General features: G+C 39.1%; 1 protein-coding gene and 1 long non-coding RNA gene across 4 annotated transcripts in view; one reads left to right on the top strand and one right to left on the bottom strand.

Moving 5' to 3' along the window:
• The window catches only part of DENND5B (DENN domain containing 5B), a 221,890-nt gene extending 199,803 nt beyond the window's left edge, over positions 1 to 22,087 (top strand). For both annotated transcript variants that reach the window (XM_055573205.1, XM_055573197.1), the window contains 9 exons: positions 12 to 140; positions 2,679 to 2,800; positions 8,000 to 8,145; positions 9,987 to 10,105; positions 10,923 to 11,110; positions 13,158 to 13,240; positions 13,458 to 13,584; positions 15,467 to 15,641; positions 17,121 to 22,087. In XM_055573205.1, coding sequence (XP_055429180.1) covers positions 12 to 140; positions 2,679 to 2,800; positions 8,000 to 8,145; positions 9,987 to 10,105; positions 10,923 to 11,110; positions 13,158 to 13,240; positions 13,458 to 13,584; positions 15,467 to 15,641; positions 17,121 to 17,304 — 1,273 coding nt within the window. In that variant the 3' untranslated portion in view covers positions 17,305 to 22,087. The remainder of the gene's footprint in view (positions 1 to 11; positions 141 to 2,678; positions 2,801 to 7,999; positions 8,146 to 9,986; positions 10,106 to 10,922; positions 11,111 to 13,157; positions 13,241 to 13,457; positions 13,585 to 15,466; positions 15,642 to 17,120) is intronic.
• Positions 12,574 to 22,590, bottom strand: part of LOC129646683 (uncharacterized) — a 31,896-nt gene continuing 21,879 nt past the window's right edge. Inside the window, exon 6 of one of the 2 annotated variants that reach the window (XR_008712121.1) lies at positions 12,574 to 13,229. This is a non-coding gene — a long non-coding RNA (uncharacterized LOC129646683). Of the gene's footprint in view, positions 13,230 to 21,205; positions 21,344 to 22,590 lie in introns of those variants that run through there. The other variant, XR_008712119.1, reaches the window with a different exon arrangement.

Below are 22,590 nucleotides of genomic sequence, written 5' to 3'. Positions count from 1 at the left end.
CTATCCTTTAGGCATATTCAAAACATGAGTGAGATCAAGACTGATGTCGGACGAGCTCGAGCATGGATAAGATTGTCTCTAGAAAAGAAGGTCTTGTCCCAGCATCTCAAGCAGTTGCTCTCTAACCAGCTGCTCACAAAGTAAGAGGTGGCCTCGAGGCATTTCTGTTTCTATGACCTATGCTTACAAAATAAGTTGCATAGACTGACAGGCTGCCTTCTTTAGCATGAGTTGTTCACTCCTGTGCACATGCACTCTTCCTTTCTAACAGGCACATGTTTCAGAAACTCTGTGTCATGACCTCCTATTTGATTATATATGGGAGGGTACAGATTTCATAGCCAGAGGCAGATGGTGCTACCTTTTTCAGAAAAAAAAAACTAAGTAGTCCCACAGGTTGATGGTAACATCCAAAAAGTGAAAGTGGCTCAGTCGTGTCCAGCTCTTTGCGACCCCATGGACTGTTCAGTCCAAGGAATTCTCCAGGCCAGAATACTGGAATGGGTAGCCTTTCCCTTCTCCAGGGGGTCTTCCCAACCCAGGGATTGAACCCAGGTTTCCCACATTGCAGGTGGATTCTTTACCAGCTGAGCCACAAGGGAAATATCCAAAAGATGGGTTGAATTTATGTAAACCTTGTATCATATTGTGAAGATCACAACAAAACCAGGAGTAGCAAAAAAATTAAAAGGTCCATAGTAAATAGCTTCTCTGAGAGTCTTACCAATACTTATATTTAGTAGTGTAGAGCCAGTAAACCAGTCAAGTGCATATTAGTTAATTAACTGTTTTGATTGATTCTCTTTACTCCATCAGAAACCTGGATGATAATACATATAGTAGAATTAATTTGAAAATTAAGGGCTTTGGGGTTCTCTAGAGCAAAGGCATGCAAAGGATTCAGCAGAGACTTCAAACACGAGAGTGTTGGAATCCCACCATAACCCAATTCTTTTTGTGATTTTAAATTTTTATGTATCACTGTAGAGTTAGTTATCCCTTGGAGCATTTTAGGATGACTCTTAATATCCAAAGAATGGGTTAGATAGAGTATATGATGTGAAGTACGTCCTGTGAACCTGACCGTCCCCTCTTAAAACTGACTACACTCCCCACATCTTATCCCTGCTGATAAGTCTTGTGCCCTTTGTGGCCAAAGTACAAAGCAGAAAATGATAGTCGTTTAAAAATGTTGCTACATAAAGGTAACTACTAAGTATCTTACATGTTTTCTACTGTACTTTCTTCTATGTATGTTCTCTTAGTTAAGATTATACTGTATTTGCAATTCAGCTCACCCTTTTTTCAGGTTAATATTATACCATAACATTTTATATGTCATAAAGTCTCTGAAATCTGAATGCCTGTGTTCAAAAACTGCCTTTACTATTCACTATTTGAATGGCCTTAGGCAAGATCCTTAACTTCATTTTATCACTTTTCCTCATCTGTAAAAGGAGAATGCTAATAGACTTACCTCTCATGTGATCACAAGGATTAGATATATTAATAACTATGAAATACTTGGGAAATGCTTAAATGTAAATGCTTAATAAAAAGTTACTGTTTTAGGGAGCAGTAGTTTTTTTCTTACTCAGTTAAAATTCAATCCTTTTTTGAAATGAAACATCTGAAACACAGAGTGGTTTAAATTTTCCAGAAAGATATCTTCCAAACACTATAATATGGATGATTATATTATAACTAGTCAATATTTTTAAAAATTTATCTTTAGTGAATGTTATGTCCTTCAGCCATAGGATGAGGAAAAAAAAAAATCCACCATAGGCTATTAACAGCAGATGTGGGGAGTAGTAGTTTTGTTATTGTTAAAATTCTTCTTAAACTTAATTTTTTTAAACAAATTTTTTAAAATTTGTTTTTAGCTGCACTGAGTCTTCACTCTGCATGCTGGCTTTCTCTAGTTGCCATGAGCAGGGGGCTACTCTCTAGTTGTGGTGCGCGGGCCTCTCACTGCTGTTGCTTCTCTCGTTGCAGCTTGCAGGCTCTAGAGCTCAGGCTCAGTACTTGTGGCATCTGGGCTTAGTTGCGCCGTGACATGTGAAATCTTCTCAGACCCAGGGATTGAAGCTGTGTTCCCTGCATTGGCAGATGGATTCTTACCCATTGTATCACTAGGAAAGTCCTAAACTTTATTTTAAATTAGTATACTATGATATATTGGGTTGGAAAAACCTGAATGAACTTTTTGGCCAACTCAGTATTTTTATTTTTTACAAATAATATTCAAGTGGACATTTGTGAGTAAATCTTTGCCATTTCATATTATATCCTTAGGACTGAGTCCTTAAAATTAATAAGTCAAAGAATAATTATTTTTAATTACTTAAATATTACCAACAAATTGCTTTTCTGAAATTTTCAGATTACACTTTCTGTTATTCACTGCCACCCCCCACATATACCCCCATCAGCACTGATCATTAATTTTAAATCTTTATTACTTTGATGGACAAAATGAATTCACAGGAGGTTGTTTCTTTAATTACTAAGTAGGTTAAAATATTAACATATATACATTCATTTTTATGAATTGTCTGTTCTTTCTAGATTCAAGTTTCTATTCATCATTTGTCTAAGAGGAAGTATTTTTTAGCGGAAGACATAAGGAAAAATACACTATACTATTACTTTGTGTTTGTCTTATCCTTTCCTAGGAAGCTTTATAAACGTTATGCTTTTCTCCGTTGTGAAGAAGAAAGAGAGCAGTTTCTTTACCATCTTCTTTCCCTCAATGCTGTGGACTATTTCTGCTTCACCAGTGTCTTCACCACTATCAGTAAGTCTGGAGAAGTGAATGTTAAGTGAAGTGCTGCTCAGATGACTAATGGAATAAGAGTTTGTATTTTTAAAAGTGAGACATACCACAGTTCAGTGAGACAGACACTGTAACATCCACCCCTCCCCCAACCTTCCCTGCCCAACCCCATCTCCATTTAGCAATAAAGGTTATACCCCAGCAGCCCCACCTCCTGAAGACAACCCTCCGCTATTTGGGGAATGTCTCAGCAAAGAAAACTACCATCCCTGAGGCTATCCGTCCTACTAAAGCCAGCCAGGATCCCTGCCTGATCCCTGGGCTGCCCCAGAACGCACTGTGGTATCAGCTGAGGACTCACAGCATCAGAGCTCAGTTTCTGCCTCAGCCCACCCTTTCTTCCTCACATGTTGAACCCAGAAGCTGCATTCTTCATGCTAATTTCTGACTCAGAGTCTGCTTACCAAAAAACCCATCCTGCAATAGGAAATGGGGTGGATGTGAAGAGGAATGTTTTATTAAACAAACATTGCAGTGTCTTATCTGAAACACATAAATTCAAAGAATCAGTATATGATAATAATAAACATGTAACTGAACAGCCATGAAATTAAAAGATGCTTGCTCCTTGGAAGAAAAGCTATGACCAACCTAGACAGCATATTAAAAAGCAAAGATATTACTTTGCCAACAAAGGTCTGTCTAGTCAAAGCTATGGTTTTTCCAGTAGTCATGTGTGAATATGAAAGTTGGACTATAAAGAAAGCTGAGTGCCGAAGAATTGATGCTTTAGAACTGTGGTGAAGACTCTTGAAGAGTCCCTGGGACTGCAAGGAGATCAAACCAGTCAACCCTAAAGGAAATCAGTCCTGAATATTCATCAGAAAGACTGATGCTAAAGCTGAAACTCAATACTTTGGCCACCTGTTGTGAAGAACTGACTCACTGAAAAAGACCCTGGTGCTGGGAAAGATTGAAGGCAGGAGAAGAAGGGGACGACAGAGGACGAAATGGTTGGATGACATCACAACTCGATGGACATGAGTTTGAGCAAGCTCCAGGAGTTGGTGATGGCCAGGGAAGCCTGGTGTGCTGCAGTCCATGGGGTTGCAAAGAGTTGGACAGGACTGAGCAACTGAACTAAACTGAACATCATTAAACTTTGATGATTCAGAAAGACTTCAGAATCTTGCTGAATGTTGCAGATCTTAATGACCCAGATAACCACGATGGTGTGGTCACTTACCTAGAGCCAGACATCGTGGAGTGTGAAGTGGACCTTAGGAAATATGACTACAAACAAAGCTAGTGGAGGTGATGGAATTCCAGCTGAGCTATTTCAGATCCTAAAGGATGATGCTTTGAAAGTGCTGCATTCAATATGCCAGCAAATTCGAAAATTCTGTAGCAGCCACAGGACTGGAAAAGGTCCATTTTCATTCCAACCCCAAAGAATAGCAGTGCCAAAGAATGTTCAAACTACCATACAGTTGCACTCATTTTGAATACTAGTAAGGTTATGCTCAAAATCCTCCAAGCTAGACTTCAGCAGTACGTGAACTGAGAATTTCTAGATGTACAAGCTGGGTTTAGAAAAGGCAGAGGAACCAGAGATCAAATTGCCAATATCCGCTGGATCATAGAGAAAGCAAGGGAATTAAAAAAAAAAATCTGCTTCATTGACTACACTAAAGCCTTTGTGTGGATCACAACAAACTATGGAAAATTCTTTCAAGAAATGGGAATACCACACTACCTTACTTGTCTCCTGAGAAACCTGTATGTGGCTTAAGAAGCAATTAGAAACTTACATGGAACAAGTGACTGGTTTAAAATTAGGAAAGAGGTAAGACAAGGTTGTAAATTGTCACCCTGTTTATGTAACTTTTATAACTTCTTGTATAGCAGTTAATGCCTGACTGGATGAATTATAAGCTGGAATCAAGATTGCCAGGAGAAATATCAACAAACTCAGATATGCAGATGATACCACTCTAATGGCAGAAAGTAAAGTTAATCTAAAGAGCCTCTTGATGAACGTGAAAGAGGAGAGTGAAGAAGCTGGCGTAAAACTCAACATTCAAAAAACTAAAATCATGGCATCTAGTCCCATCACTTCATGGCAAATAGAAGGGGAAAAAGTGGAAGCAGTGACAGATTTTATTTTCTTGGGTCCAAAATCACCTCACTGAGGACAGTGAATACAGCCATGAAATTAAAGTGCTTGCTCCATGGAAGGAGAGCTGTGACAAACCTAGACAACATATTCAAAAGCAGAGATATCACTTTGCTGACAAAGGTCCGTATACTCAAAGCTGTGGTTTTTCCAGTAGTCATGTATAGGTGTGAGAGTTGGACTGTAAAGAAGGCTGAGCACCAAGGAACTGATGCTTTCAAATTGTGGTGTTAAGAAGACTCTTGAAAGTTCCTTGGACTGCAGTGAGATCATACCAGTCACTATAAGGAAATCGGCCTTGAATATTCACTGCAAGGACTAATGCTGAAGTTGAAGCTCCAATACTTTGTCCACTTGATGGAGAGTCAACTCATTGAAAAAGACCCTGATGCTGGGAAAGATTGACGTCAAGAGCAAAATGAGAATATGGTGGTTAAATAGACTCTGAATGCTAATGGACATGAATTTGAGCAAACTCTGGGAGATAGTGAAGGACAGGAAAACCTGACATGCTACGGTCTATGGGGGTCAAAAAGAGTCAGACACAGCTTAGCCGCTGAACAACAACAAGAGGGAGGAAATACTGATTGAAGATGTGTTTTTGATAAACTAAATTATAGTATTTATTCTGTCACATTGGTCCCCTTCCCTACTTTGGAGAATTTTTACTTGTATCAGTTAGGAATTATTGTCAGTTGCAAATATCAGAAAACAGTGGTGTAAACAAATCGGTAGTTTTGTTTTTCTTACACAGTGAGAAGTCTTGAAGTAGGCAGTCTGCAGTGCTATCACAGACCCAAGCTCTGTGACAGCTGTCAGTGTGTGCTAATCACCTCATGATCACAAGGTAGCTGTTCTCAGTTTACCCTCCAGCCTGAAGAAGGAAGCAGTGCCAAGGAAGAGGGGTCAGAATCTGTGCCAGAAGAACATAATTTTCTGAGAAATTTCAATAAATATAACCAGTATTTCACTGGGCAGAGTTGTGTAGGTTTTGGTCTCTGGTAGAGGCAAAGAAAATGGAGTTAGAATGGTTATTAGGCTAACCTGTAATATCTGTCAAGATACTGTTAGTTAATTAGAAGCTAAGGTGTTATATACAATTTTGAAAGAGAAGAAATTGCAGAGGGAGTTAGGACTCCTAAGCTCCTCCCCATATCCGCAGATTTCTCTTTATCCATCTAACTCTTAAAACTAGGGAATTGAAATACTTCATGAAATAAATATTCTGAGTTTAATAATACTAATCTTTTTCTGCTTTATGAAATCATTGTGTATCTGTGAGCCCTTTGCAGCCAACAGAACTGCTGACCCTAAACAAGCCTTTTTCTGCATCTTTTCTAATCCTATTAGTGAAAGAAATGAGTAGCCTTTGGTACCTAAAATAACGTCTTGCACTAACCTCTTCTGCTTTCAGTTTCAAAAATCGTTTGATTCTCATGATTACTAAGCCATGAAAATATGGCCTTTTTCTCTGACATTTTCCTTTCCTTCAGCCAAAATAAAAGGACAGAAAGGGGAGTTATTCAGCCAACAGAAAGAAAGTCCTCTATGTAAAATTAGAGAAACAAGCCATTTATCCCATTCATTCTGCTCATCTAAGAGCACACTGAGACATGAGCCCCTCTTGTGAGGCAAGATCCGAGCCCCTTGTCCAGTGACTGTTTTTAATCCTGGGTGTAGTTCTTTCAAAGAGGACCTTTTAATAGTTCTCTTGTGACTGGATGAAGAGAATACCAACCAAAATATTGATTCTACCCTGCTTTTTAAAAAAAAAAAAAGTATGGCTCTGAGGGCTAAAAATATGCTAATGTGTTTGAGCCGTCCTCATTTTTTAAAGGAAATGGAGGTGTGTGGAATGCCTAACTGTGGGTTCCACATTTGAGCAAACGATGGTGTTTGGCCAGTGACATCTAGTGGCTTGCCTTTGAAGAGCCTTCAAAGGGAACGATTTCACAGATTCCTTTCCGCATCCTTATTCTCTCCCTGAGGCATCTCTTGCCCTAGAGCCCCCTTTCCAAGTTGTAGCTAATAGACTTCATATTACAGCTGGAATGGAGGTGCTGTTGTCTATTACTGGCTTTGCATATGGGACTGTAACACTGGGATGAGAAAGTTCTGGAGTGCAGTGTTGTGAAGCATTGCCCAAGAAAATCAGCAACAAGCAGATACTGTGCAAGTAGTCACCAACCACCTTCCTTATATGAAACCATGCCAGTAACCATGCTCATTTGTACTCCATTTTGGAACAAAATGAATAAAAACATCAAAGCAATGAAAATACTACACAGTCACTGTCTATGTCCTCAGGTATTCTGGTGCTAATGCCTGACATTGTTTATAAAATGTAGTGCTGATGATAAGCATGCCATGTTATGGGTGTGAGAGTTGGACCATGAGAAGGCTGAGTGCTGAAGAATTGGTGCTTTCGAATTGTGGTGCTGGAAAAGACTCTTTTGAGAGTCCCTTGGACTGCATGGAGATCAAATCAGTCAATCCTGAAGGGAATCAACCCTGAATATTTATTGAAAGGACTGTTGCTGCAGCTGAAGCTCCAGTACTTTGGCCACCTGATGCGAATAGCCAACTCATTGAAAAAGACCCTGGTACTGAGAAGGATTGAGGGCAAAAGGATAAGAGGGCGACAGAGGTTGAGATGGTTAGATAGTTATCACTGACTCGATGTATAAGAATTTGAGCAAACTCCAGGTAATAGTGAAGGACAGAGAAGCCTGGTGTGCTGCAGTCCATGGGGGTTGCAAAGAGTCGGACAGAGTTTAGCAACTGAACAACAACAATGCCATGTGTACATAATGATGTATAAGTATGGAAACTAGTACAAGTACTGGGACTTGTGGCTTAATACCAGACCTCATCTTTCTAGGCTAGAGGAGGTTATGATCTCATCCTGTTGCTTAAGTTTATAGCTTGATAGATCATTAAAAGGCAAATTATCTGTGAAAGCCAACAGAATTCTGAATATATATTTGTTTTCTTCAGGAGAACTTCATTGTTATTTTGTATTAATTTCAGCATTTTTCTTTCAGTGATTCCATATAGGTCAGTGATCATTCCCATCAAAAAGCTGAGCAACGCGATCATCACGTCAAACCCCTGGATCTGTGTATCAGGAGAACTAGGAGACACGGGAGTAATGCAGATTCCCAAAAACCTCCTTGAAATGACTTTTGAAGTAGGTTCAGCTAATTGCTTTCTTAGCACAAAGTGTCATACATAGTTCTACACAACAATGCCAGTTTCAGTTTTTCATTTTTCCCCAAGTCAAATAATACAAAGGGTAATTAAGCATGCAGGATCATTTAGAGGATTATATACCTAAAGTTGTCTGCTGCTGCTGCTGCTACTAAGTCACTTCAGTCGTGTCCGACTCTGTGCAACCCCGTAGACAGCAGCCCATCAGGCTCTCTCGTCCCTGGGATTCTCCAGGCAAGAACACTGGAGTGGGTTGCCATTTCCTTCTCCAATGCATCAAAGTGAAAAGTGAAAGTGAAGTCACTCAGTCGTGTCTGACTCTTAGTGACCCCATGGACTGCAGCCTACCAGGCTCCTCCGTCCATGGGATTTGCCAGGCAAGAGTACTGGAGTGGGGTGCCATTGCCTTCTCCGAAAGTTGTCTGGAACACATGAATTTGTTTTGCATTTTTATTGTTTTTTTAATTGTTAAGCTGTGTATTTCTACTTGTAGTGGTGCACTCTGGGGCTTTGCCAGGTCCTTTTCCATAATTCCCAACGCGTGTTGTAGAACCTGGCACATAGAGAACATTCAGGTGAATGCTTTCCCCACAGTGGTTCTCTTCCAAACTGTAAATTCACCCTGCCTGAACCTGGGCAAAGGGAACAGGAGCTGCTTTTCATGCTTTGGCCTTTAGACCACATGGTGATATTTATAAAATGATCTTGCGAAAATACCTCTCACTATGATAGTCAGTTTTCCGGTCTTACCTGGTGAAGTAGCCCCATACTTTTGAGCCCACATGCTGGTTGATCCTGGCATGCAGAAAGGAGACAAACATCTGTTCTCCTTTCCGAAGGGAAATGGTACTAACTGAATGTTCTGTTCCTGGGGTCTAGGAATGGCAGTTTCCACTCAGAGTCATGACACTGCCCAAGAGCTTATTTTGACACTATTCAGTGGGCTCACAGCTATCTGTATATAAAAGATTAAACTCCTTGGCTTTTCTTTGACTGCTATAGACATAAACTGCATTATAAGTCCCATCATTGCTGTTTCCAGACTCTCACATCTGTCTGCTTCTTTCCATCTCTGCTGCCACAACTAATTCAAGATGCCCTCCTCCATCACCTAGATCTATGATTCAAAGATGTCAAGTGCTTTGAGAACTCATAGCTTTGAGGTTCCCAGCTATACATAGTCAGTTGGGGTCTGTGATCTTTCATCAGAATTTTGTTGACATTAATTTTTACCATTTCTGTTATCATCACTTTCTTTTTTTTTTTTTTTTATCATCACTTTCTTTTGTACTTACGCACAAAGGGTCAGGAAGAATGCTGATAACTATGGTTTTTTTTTTAACAGTAGCTTCAGAGACTTCTAGATGATGTTTGAGGTCAGTCTGCCTTAGTATTTATTAAAGCAGAAAAACTTGGTGATTTTTTATGTCTATAATTATTTTTCTGACCTCTCTATAACTAAATCTAAATAGCATCCTTTCCCATTTTTTGGAATTCTTCTCATCCTTCAAAGGAAAAAAATCTACTGACTCGGTGATGTTTCCAGATTCTCCAGTTGGAAATCATTGTTCCTTCCCAGGTGTTCTTCAAGCACCTGTTTACATATCTGCTCTCAGACATTGTGTAGTCCCTCTCATTTAATAATGTTCCTATGTTTCCTGTCTCATTAGAAGGGATCTATTTGGAAATTTTTCTCTAGTGCACAACAGAATACATTATGCAGAGTCTTCTGCATTTGTAAATTGTTTGGAACCACTACTAAAGCTGAGAGGTGGCAGGAAAAGATCGGGAACTGAGTACCCTGTGGTCCTGTCCCTACAGTGCCAGAATCTGGGGAAGCTGACAACTGTCCAGATCGGTCACGATAACTCAGGACTGTTAGCCAAATGGCTAGTGGATTGTGTCATGGTCAGAAATGAAATCACAGGACATACATATAGGTAAGTAAATGTCCTTGGGAGTTCAGACTTCTTTTAATACTTTTTAGACAAGAAAAAGTTTGAGAATTATTTTCATTCTAAAGCTTTCCCACTACCTTTTGAATTTTACTTTAGCTTTTTGGGTTGTCTTGTTTATGTAATAACAAAGTTCTGTTATTTTGTTCCAAATACAAAATTGCCCCCAAAATACTTCTCAAAAAGACTGATTGTGTTTGCTGCTAACACTTAGTCCACAAATGTTGAAAAAGATTGAAACTCTGATAAGAAAAGGAAAAAAAGAAGCTTAAAATAATATCAGTAAGACAAAAGGCTCTTTTGGACACTCCTGATTGCAGCCAGCACTCCTCTTTGAGAACATTCTCCTCTTTTTTCCTGGAACTTAATTCCCCCATTAACATCTAGTTTGAAGATACTCTTGTTGACACTAACTACAGAATTTTGATATAGATGAGGTATGAGAAAATATTTAAAAGTTACTTTAATTTGATAATAATAATTTATGGCTATACAAGAGAGACTTCTTTATTTTTCAGAGATTCACTGAAGTAATTAGTAAAATGTCCTGATGTGTGTAATTTACTTTTAACAAAAAACAAAAATGAAGCATATGGGAGAATGTTATAACTAAGTCATTAGAACATGGGTGTCTATTTCTTTGTCTTCTTTTTTAAGTGTTTGCAATTTTTTATAATGAAAAAAATCACCCACAGGCTGATCACCCACTAAAATGATGGGTTTCACCCTTGATGCCATTTAAAAATTCTGATTAAAGCTAGTAACATATTGGAGATTCTGAAGTTTATTTCTGTCCTGCTAGGTTCCCATGCGGGCGGTGGCTGGGGAAAGGCATTGATGATGGAAGTCTGGAGAGAATTCTCATTGGAGAATTGATGACATCAGCAGCAGATGAGGATCTAGTAAAGCAGTGTCGGACTCCACCCCAGCAGAAATCACCCACTGTGGCCAGGAGACTGAGCATCACATCACTGACAGGAAAAACTACCAGTAATTAGTTGTTTTTTTATTTTCCAATGTGTCTTAGATGTTTTAGGCATCATGTGGCCATTTCATAAAAAACTGTTGTGTTAAATGAATTATGGTAAGGAGATTAAAAAGAAAGCTGAGGAAAATTAATTTGTGAGAAAGACTTTAGAGTGGAGAGAGAAAAAGGGGGAAATAAGGCAGGATAATTACAAATAATTAAAAGCCTGAAGAATTTAGATGTTAAAATCAAATAAAAAACCACCTGCTCTGTTTTAGTTATGCTCTGAAGGTATGAATAAATAATATTTTGCCTGAAACTTCAAGGAAGAATAAAGACAGTTATAGTACTCTCATATCTAGTTATCCAAAGCCCCTTTTTCTAAGAGTAATTCTAAAAATTCCACTCCCCACCCCACCCCGAAACTTCCTGTAGAAGTGACAAAATATATATAAAAGTGACTTCTACAGATAGGATACTGTGTTCACATGCCATTTTTAATAGCACAATAAACTTCTAGTTTATACTAATGTGGTCTTTAGTCTCCCAAGGATATCAAATTTTAATCCCTGGGATATGTAAATGTTACTCAATTGAGTAAGTTAAGGATCTTGAGATAGGGAAATTATCTGGGTTATCCAGGTGGACCCTAAATTCAATTACATGTATTGTTATAAGATAGAGGAAATTAGACACACAGAGGAGAAGACAATAAATAGACAGATGGAGGCAGAGACTGGATGATGTGGGCACAGGCCAAGGAATGCCACCTGGGCTTGAAGAGGCAAGGAGCAACTTCTTCCATTGAGCCTCCTGAGGAAGCACAGCCCTGTCCACAACTTGATTTCTACCCATTGATACTGATTTCTGACTTCTCCCTCTGGAATTGTGAGAGAAGAAATTTCTCCCTTTTTTAAGTTACTAAATTTGTGGTCATCTATTACAGGAGCCACAGAAAACTAAAGAGACAGTCAAGTGGTTTTATTTCAATTCATAGACAATAACCATGAGTTATTGGAGGTACCTTATTAATAAGAGGTACCTAAGAGGTCCTTAGTTAACAAAGCAATTTCCTTAGATATTATTATTCTATATCCATTTGTTAGCATATAGTGATATATTAACTATTAGAATGATATAGTCTTTAACAATCTCCCTTATTCTTTAATAAATGATTCCCTTTATCCATAATTCTTTTCTGCCTCCAAAGTAAACTTAATACCGCACATACACTAGAAAGAGGAGACAATAGTGAATACGCATATATTACAATGGGAATACAAAAGGAAAAACCATTTGGCAATTTCTTATAAAGATATATACATGTACTAACCATACACTTCACCCAGAACTCTCAATCTAGATGTATATATCCTAGAGAAATGAATGCATATATCTACACCAAGACTCATACTCAAATTTTCCAAGCAGCTTTATTCATAATAGCCAGAATGGAAACACTTGCAACATCCACCAGCTGGTAAGTGGATAAGCAGATAGTGATACATCTAGTCAGTGGGATACTATTCAGCAATACTGTTGATATAGCTAACATCATGGATGAATCAAAAGTATTGTGCCAGGTGAGAAAAAGCAGACATTATACAATTCTATTTATTAAATTCTAGAAAAGGCAATATAATAATGATGGAAAGCAGATGAGTACTTGACAGGGGTTACAAAGTTACAAGCTGGGGAAGGGAATTGACTGAAAAGGGGAACAGCAGAACTTTGGGGGTTGATGGAAATTTTCTGTATTTTGATTATAGTGGTAGTTACATGTCTATACATCTGTCGAAACTCATCAAATTACATACTTAAAATTGGTGACTATAGTTATAGATTTTGAGTGGTAAGGCTGGGATTTGAGTCTCGGGGGTCTCTTAGATTCTTTTCCTTTGTGTCAATATGCCTCACTTGACTAAACTGGCAAGGCAAGTTTCATGGATCCCTGACAAGGCAGCCTGCCCTGGTGAAGTGTTTCCTGCACAGGCAGGCACAGTTGATGTCCTGTAGTACTTGGTTTATTTTCCTTGCCTGAAATTTCCGCCATTATTCATTATTTTTTAGAACCCAATGCAGGACAGATCCAAGAAGGAATTGGAGAAGCTGTGAACAACATTGTGAAACATTTTCACAAACCTGAAAAAGAGGTATGATGGGCTGTAAAACTTACTGTGGTAGGATTTTAAAGCTGCTTTTATACATGATACATAAGGCAATAAAAAGGTGCTTTAATTTTTATTTGTAAGCTTGCTAATAGCTGCAAAAACATGTTTCATAGCTACCCTCAGCACTTGTTCCTCTGCTGTTTTTCTTAAACATCAATGCAGGAGCTCATTCTCTGGCACTGTGTGTTGCTCTCCACAGAGAGGAAGCCTCACTGTGTTGCTGTGTGGAGAGAGTGGCTTAGTTGCAGCACTTGAGCAAGTTTTCCACCATGGCTTCAAATCAGCTCGCATCTTTCATAAGAATGTCTTCATCTGGGACTTCATAGGTAAATTAAAGCTGGTGTACATTGTTGTAAGGTCATTGAAATGTGTCTTAGAAAACTCAAAAAACCCAAGAATTTGAGCAAATAAGGGTTGGTGATAAGGGTATATGTTTTTCAAAGTAAATATCAAATAAGCAGTGTCTGTGCTTTTCATTCAGTCAACAAATATCTCTGTGTGTTCACAATATTCTAAACTATTTTAGATGCTCAAGATATACACTTCAAGTTAAAAGTAAACAAGACACAGAAATTCCTATGGTTGACAAACTTACAATCTTGTGGAGTCAGGAGGGCAAACAATACACAAAATCATAACAGATATGTAATTTATCTGATATGTTGGAAGGTCATCATTGATGCAGACAAAAATGGAGCAAGGCAAAAGGAAACGGAGTGGGAGTACTCTTTTAATTAGGAAGGTTATAGACCTTGTTGATAAGATACTGTTGAGCAAAGACTTTAAGGACGTGAGGAAGTGAGCCTTGTGAATACCAGGAGGAGAGCACCCCAGGCTGAGACAGGTGCCCTTGCAGAGCAGGGTGGGGCTGTGCTTGGCTTTCTGTAGACTAGCAGCAAGGAGGTGAGTGTGACTGCAACAGAATGAGGGAGAGAGGTGGGTATTTGGAGAGAGGATTTTTATTGCTAGAGCCGGAGGAGGCCCTCTATTGTGGAGGGCCTTCTATGTCTTTGGAAGCAGTTGGTCTTTATCCTGAATGGAATGGGAAGTCATTGGAAGACTTGGCGCTAAGGTGTGCTTTGTTACTCAGTCGTGTTCAACTCCTTTGCGACCCCATGGACTGTAGCCTGCCAGGCTTCTCTGTCCATGGGGATTGGATTCTCCAGGCAAGAACACTCAGTGGGTTGCCACACCCTTCTCTAGGGGATCTTCCCAACCCAGGGATCAAACCCAGGTCTCCTGCATTACAGGCAGACTCTTTACCGTCTGAGCTACCAGGGAGCTGAGGAATATGATATAATGTGTTTTAAAAAGATTACTCTAGTTCTGTGCTATCCAGTATGGTAACCACTAGTCACGTGTGGCTATTTAAATTGACTTAATTTAAATCAAATTTTAAATTGACTCTCTTAGTCATACTGGCCCTACAAGGGGCTATAGAATTGGACCTTGCAGATATAGAATGTTTCCATCTTCGGGAAAGTTCAATTAGATTGTGGTTCTCTAGCTCCCTAAACTTTGCATTCTTTATTTTGCTATGCAGCTCTTCTACAATTCACAGTCTGTTTAACAGGGTGATTAATCGTTTCATGGTTTGTAAATAAGACCTGGATGAAGTGGTTGGTTTTATCCAAATTTGAACTTTTAGACAAAGAAAGGAAAGTGGACAGAGCTAGGCCCCTAGAGTGGGGTATTTTTTTCCTTTTGGAATGCACTGAATCTTACTAGTCCTGCTTCTGATATGTGTATTAATAACTCTTCCTCAGATTTACTGAAGCAGTTCTGTTTCAAGGACTTTGCTGCAGAATGTTAGCCAGCCATCCTATAACTGGAACAAAGGGCACCACCTCAGTGGCTACCATGTCTTTGCTACTTACGCCTAGAAGGATCCAGTCTTAACAGACAAGACCATGTTTATTTTTTTCTTTGCTATCAATTGCCATTTTTGAAGGTATTCTAAAGAGAGTAAGCTTTCTAACCATCTAGAGTGTAGTCTAGATTAGAAAATAAATATCTGGGAGCATATGGTTCTACCAGGAAACATGGGCCTTTAGGATTTATTGTGAAACCAATGATAAAATAATGGTTTTGGTTTTAGGAATAGCTATAATGCAAAGCATCTTTAGTATTTCCAGAATAAACTGTTTCATCTTTTTGTATATGAAGTATTAAGGTGTATTGTGATATAACTCTGATTTCCTTCCCCAGAGAGAGCAGTTGCTTATTTTGAAACCACTGACCAGATTCTAGATAATGAAGATGATGTCCTCATTCAGAAATCATCCTGCAAAACCTTCTGCCACTATGTAAATGCTATTAATACTGCACCCCGGAATATTGGGAAGGATGGCAAATTCCAGATCTTAGTTTGCCTTGGAACACGGTATTAAGCCAGTTCTTGACTTTCCCTGTCTTTGTCATGTGTTGAACAAGAATTTAGAAAGGTTTATACCAAACCATGCCCCTTCCAAAGCTCTGCGGTTGGTTTCCTCCATTTCAAGTTTTATGAGACTCCTCTGTATTGGGTGTTTGCTGTGTGTTGGGCACTATACTTAGCACTTCCCATGTATTATCTCATTTAACCTTCCTATCACTTCACCACCACCCCTGCATGAAGGAGCAAGCAATATCCCCACTGTATAGGTGAGAAAATGGAAAGTAGAAGAGGCACAGATAAGTTAACAGACTTTCCCAAGGTCACACAGCTAGAAAGAGGCAGAGCCAAGATTTATACCCAGTGTCACCCCAGAGCCCCAAGCTCTGAACCGTGACAAAGTACTGCACCATAGACAGGTGGAGGTAATGGACACAACAGCACACTCACACATACAGTTTTCTGTACAGAGCTTGTATGGTGTGTATACAGTACCATATTGCTTTAAATTTGATGACATTGTAGAATTCTTACTACGGAAAGTCTCTTTAAGACAGTTTCCTACCCCTTTCTTTTTGTAAAATGACACATAGGAGCTATACAATCCATTAATTTTAAAACAGCTGTCAGAATTGTAAGAAATGAACCACACAGACCCTTAGAAGATTTTTTATCCGTGCAGTGTTTGTTTCCTTCTAAGCCCAGCACCTCTTGTAGGATGGCCTAGCTGCCTTGTCATGAAGTGTACTGACAGCTGCTCAGCAAGGGTGTCTAAGCAACATAGCGACAGATACTAATGTCAGTTTAATTAGGAAACGTTAAAGATGAGATCCTGTCCTCTTGAAACAGCTAGTTATTTGAGCTAAATTCTATATTTCTTCTTAATAAAAGCTGTCCAACTTCAGCTGTGCTTTTTAAGTTCGAGCATGATCCTTATCTCCTTTTCTGTCTTTACTGTTGTGATTTATTAAATCAATGTACCACTTCTTTTTTGTAAGATCTACTTAATGTTTTCTGCTTTGATTTTATTCTTTTTATGTTGTGTAAATTTTTTTTTAAAGTGCTAGTCCCTACAATTTAATGGAGTCTTTCTTCCCAAAAGATCTACTGTGGCATGGCTTGTCACAGATGTCTGAATAACATCTCTGTTCAACAATACAAAATGACATTCTGCTTCTTTTTAAAAGAGGTAGAATCAGAATAGAGAATCTTTACCACATCTAAGTCTTGATGGCCAACTTGTGCAAACTCACTCTTAGAATCTAATAGGTTTCCTTTCCCCCTTAGCGTACACTGTTTCATTACCTTATCTTTTTAACCAGTGATTATCCAACTACTTGACTTTGATTTTCTCTCTGGTGACCTCAGAGCTTGGCTAGATTTCACCCTGAACATTCAGCCTCGCACCTTCTGTCCAAAGCTCCAGTGTGTGTGTAGTTGTGCAGCAGGGCAGCAGTGCTCAGGACTTGTTTCTATTTGGGTCTGCAGAGATCGCCTGCTCCCACAGTGGATTCCTCTGTTAGCCGAGTGTCCTGCCATCACCCGAATGTATGAGGAGAGCGCCCTCCTGCGAGATCACATGACGGTCAACTCCCTCATCCGCATTCTGCAGACCATCCAGGACTTCACCATAGTCTTAGAAGGCTCGCTCATCAAAGGAGTGGATGTGTAACCCAATTAGCTAGAAACTCAGTCCAGAACCCTTGTTCCTGAACCTTCCCCGACAACGGGGACGGATTTGGACTTGTCTGACAAGGCAGTGAGTCACTGCAGGGGCGGCACGGCGTGTCCCCCACTGTGAACAGTCCTCACACTGCAGACAAGGCAAAATGCTGTATTGTAGTTCATTTGAACCTGGAATTTAGTATAAAATAGAGTATTTTCATGTGTTAGATGTGTGTAAATATTCTCTCTTCTTTAAGAAATTCTATTACTCTAATAAGATACTTTTCTTAGATTGAATATTCCTGTAACTTAAAATCAGTAGCTTAAAAGTATTGGGAGTTGGGTAGTGGGGAGAGTGGTGCTAGTCAGGAAGAAGCCAGTAAACATGTAAATATAGTACAACCCATTGGGGCTTTTTATTTTCCTCCAGGTACCACAAAGGAATCCAGAAAGCATTGTTATGTACTCGCTAGCCATCCTGGTGTCTTACCCTTTATATTGTGAATGTAAACAGTTTACCTACTGTAGGGGAGAGTAGCCCTCATTTACATCTTTTAAGTTTCAGATGGTTTCATAATTTGAATTCAGCCACTCTTCCAGTCTTTTGGAAAAATTTTTTCATCAGCACAAGATAAAGCTATAATTCAAATATTTTAAATACTGGATCCCAGGAGCTTGGCTACACTGAAAAGAGAACACACAAAGCCCTGAGCAGTCTGTGAAATTGTGGGATTATATTAACTTCTTTACACTTTGCAAAGATTAGCCTAGACTAACTTCATCCTTGACATTTTTATTCTTGTTATTTGAGGTACTTTGGGGAGATGTGAATTTCAGAGTGTTGGCCTCATAGTCTTAAAAACTGCAAACAGCAGTTTGATTCTATACTTTTAATTTGGCCATCTCAACCCTGCAGTGGTCCCTTACCTCTCAAGAATAACCACAAACACTGTCTTTGTTTGGTTCCAATCACCCGCCTCCCCTCTTCCAGTGCCCATCCCCCCTCAGGAAATGGAAAGAATGTCTAAGAAGGAGGAGGACTCTGTGTGGCTTGGAATGTTTTTGTGAAAGTATTTGTTGACCATGATAATGCAAATACCAGAAGAGAGAAAGAATGAACCCTTTCTGGGTGTTTCAGGGCCAGCTGTATGTTCCTTTGTAAGCAGGGGTGAAAATGTAATACTGCGGGCCCAGGAAGGTAAAAGCCAGTACTGCGCAGACTGGCAAAATGGAAGCCAGACAAGAGGCAACAGTTTGGAAGACCAAACGTTGTGAGAAACTTTGCAATTTGGTGTTTTTTAAGGATGTTAAATACAGTGTTAGCACGTTACCGAAAGTCTTCATGCTACGGTTGGTCTTGTAAGTAATGTAGACATTTGCACGTTGTTAGCAGTGAAATTGCCTTAGCAGAGCTCCAGGTTTTATTCCCAGTTGTGACTAAGAAGCAAAGTCATGGCCTCTCAGGACCCTTGTGTCATCTGAGGGTTCTGGGCTTTAGCCAATAGTGTTGCTTCGCTTTTTCTCTTGAGGAAGAAACTAGTGAAATAAGTGCCCCACTCCCGTTATCAAACACTGCATTCAGCCAAGGCACACTCCCTTTTAATATGTGACTGAGTCCTTGCGGAGGTAAGGGAGAACTGAAGGCAGCATTTAGAAACCATGGAAAGGGTTTAAGATGGTTCTGGGTGACCTGGGTAGACCAGAAATTTGTTTGCCTGCAGCTAAAGTTTGCCCACAGTGGTGTGGCTACCCCTGGGACATGGAGAGTCTATTATGGGACGTATCCAGAACCTGTTTCACCCAGGTGCTTACTGTTTCAATGATGAGAAACCACAGAATGATCCAATCTAGGGTCTTGTTACTTTTCCAAAGGCCTTGCTTCTGACACATTCTGGACAAACGGAGAGGTGACTTAGGTCAGCATGCTAGAATTGAGTCGTCTCATCTAGCCTTCTCATTTTACAGATGGGAAGACTTAAGGATCAGAGAGATTAAATCCTTACCTGCACACCTGGTCAGTGGCAGCACAGGGTGTAGAATTCATGTTTTTTTAATTATACCAGGCTACATGAGACTGGCCTTCAAGGCATTCATATTAATAATAAGTCTTTCTACCCTTGGATCTTAATTCATCCACCTATATAGGTAGCAGATAATGATTAATATTCATTTATAGTAATAACTTATAGGGATTAATATTCATTTTAACAAATTGTCCTTAAGTAATAGAAAATTACACCTGTTATAAAAAGTAGGAGCAGGAATTCCCTGGCAGTCCAGTGGTTAGGATTCCACACTTTTACTGCTGAGGACCTGGGTTTGATCCCTGGTCAGGGAACTAAAATCTCACAAGCCTTATGGCACGGCCAAAAACAAAACTAGGAGCAAAAGTGGATTTCAGACCTGTGAGTAAAACCACTACTTTAGAAAGTAATATCCCCCAAGAGTCTGACCTGAAGTTTCATCCCATTTTCTGTCATCTGACTACAGTAGTGAAATGACCAACTGCAGAAGAAGAGTCACCCCAGAGCGGACACGCCGTCTAGAGTGCTGTGCCCTTTAGTTACCACCGTGGGGGTCAGTACTCAGCCCAGTCATACAGCCTGTGCCCCAGACCCCTCGGACCTCCTCATGAGCTGCCCGAATGACCTATAGCCCATTCTTTTGAATATTTCTAGTGATGGGTAATGGTGGCTTTTCAGAAGAAATTTTATATTTGGAAACAAAAAGTTCTTAGAACCCAAGTTGATGAATGAAAACGACACTTAAGCAGAGTTTGGGGTCATGTAAGAGATACAGTAGGTAAGACAATTCTTACATGGCTTATAACTGTCTTTGAGTATCAAAGTATTTTGAGGACAGCAGCAAAATTCTTAGAATAAATGTACATATAAGTGTACACAGCCTTCCGACCTGACTTTGGAAAGTCACTCAGAGGTATACTTTTTGCTGTTAAGAGTATATCGCTATATCATCATACTTCAAAGTTAAAGTATACAAAAATCAAATTTGACTTTTTTCTTCAAAATAAATTAAAAGTTGTGCCTGGAGTCATGATTAGTATTTTCACAAAATAGCTTAAGAAGAAATTATTTTAAAATTAAATTGCCAAAAATGTTACCTCTTGAAATACTTATCTTCAAAGTGTTTTTCAAATGTTCTGAAACTCCTAATAATCACCTTTTTGATATAGGGCCATTACACCAGTGTTGGTATTATGTGTGAGACCCTGAAGCCGTGTTCTGTTTGGGGGCTCGTCTGCACCTTAAATGACTGCGGCTCAGTGTGGAACAGTATAAAGCAAGGTTCTCAGTGGAGAAAATGGGGCTACTGAGAACAGAAGGAAGGCCTCCCGACCTTCCCTTCCTCTTTCCCACTGTGGCAAGAATCTGGTAGAAACTGAAAGCTTGCAAAATTTACGATTTCCCTCTAAATTTTATTTTAAATATTTCATACATTTTGTACCTTTTGTAACCCTGTGGTATTTACTTTAACATGGCTTTTTAAGAAATCAGTTTAATGAACTTCTGTCACACTGTATGAATATACAGGGGAAATACTGAATTGCTCGTATTTCCTTTTTTGGCAATAAAGCACTATTATATGTAAATGGGAGTAAAAGAGGGATGGAGACTATACATAACAGTTTGTGTATAGTAAATGCTGACCCCTCAGATACTTTGAAACATGAGGCAACAGACAAGGACCTCAGATTGCCCAGGGAAATATTTATTTGACAGCATTGGGAGTGTAGCTGTTAATTATAAAATAGCTTCTTTCTGCTAAGAATTATGATTTTTCAGTAGATTTTCATTTTGAGAACTGTTGAGTATTTTCTCTGTGAGGTTTATAGAAACTAGTCTATCTTTTTCACCATTTGGAAGGACAATCTGAACCGTAGCTATTTATATTTCAGTATTAATACACCTTCATTGATTGAGAATGGAGTCTTGAGATCTTCTCTACTTTTATAAAGTGAATTCTATTTCCACGTCATCCATGTCATTTGAAGTCCGTGTTTCTTATATAAGTACTTGTTATATTACCTTTTAGTGTAAAAGGAGAAACAAATAATAAACTACTAGGTCTCTTATTCCTATTAAAATCCATTTATAAAACTCTTGAATCAAACTGATTTCCAAGCTTTTTGAAGAGGCTACCAATGGAGTGTGATCAGAATAATCCAAGGAGAACCTCATCCTTTCAGATCTTAGCAGACCTGATTGTCCTCTCAAGGACAAAATAAAGATTGGATCCAGAAAGGTATCACACTGAGCAATTAATATCAGAGTGAAAAAAAATCATCAAAAACATTCTCCTCATTTGAATGAATCCAGCGTATCCTTGGGTTATGTGGGAGGGAATTATGCTTGACACATTTACCTAAATGTATTTGTGTGTGGCCCAGTCTTTATTCCAAACACCAGACAGATCTTGTTAACAGTAGAGAGGTATGGTGAGAGTTCCTGTTGTTAATCAAATGAGGGTGTTAAACATATAGAAAGAATTCTCTGTGTTACACTTGAACCATGTATAAATGTATCCTGTGTGTCTTTTTTTTAAATAAGCATTTCTGCATTTAAATTATATATTTTTTTCTTTGTATTGTTAACAAAATGCATCAGAACTGGATTTTTTTTTTCATCTGAACATAATTAAAATTTAAAAAGTATTGTGATATCAAGCACTTTAACATATGTATCAGAGAAACTGATGTGGGTTTTTCAGGTTTTGGAGTACATTTAAATATGACTTTTCATGCTTTGTTCTTTACAAATAAAACTGTGGGGTTGATACTTTGTTTTGCTTCATTATTGTAGAACCTTAATACTGAGTAGTGCACAGGGCCAGTGACTCCAGAAAGTAGAGCAATAAAGCCATTAGGAGAGAAAGCTACATGAAACCATTATGTAGTAGAAATATGAGCTTCCCAGATGGCACAGTGGTAAAGAATCCATCTGCCAGTGCAGAGGCACAAGTGTAGGTGCGGGTTCAATCCCTGGGTCGGGAAGATCTCCTGAAGTGGGAAATGGCAACCTGGTCTAGGATTCTTGCCTGAAGAATTCCACGGAGTGCGTACACACATGCATTCAGGCGCGCGCATGCCCGCACACACACACACACACACACACACACACACACACACGATAGAAATATAATCTGCTGGGCAACTGGTTATTCCAGAAGCAGTAAAAAGAAAATGTGAACCCTATCTCACACCATACAGAAAAATCAGTTCTTAGCTTAACAATCTAAACATAAACAGCAAAAACAATTTTTGAAAGAAAACGTA

The sequence above is a fragment of the Bubalus kerabau genome, chromosome 1 (assembly GCF_029407905.1).
Source record: "Bubalus kerabau isolate K-KA32 ecotype Philippines breed swamp buffalo chromosome 1, PCC_UOA_SB_1v2, whole genome shotgun sequence".
Lineage (NCBI taxonomy): Eukaryota > Metazoa > Chordata > Mammalia > Artiodactyla > Bovidae > Bubalus > Bubalus kerabau.
The sequence above is the reverse complement of the archived record's forward strand: the minus strand, read 5'-3'. Positions and strand labels throughout refer to the sequence as shown.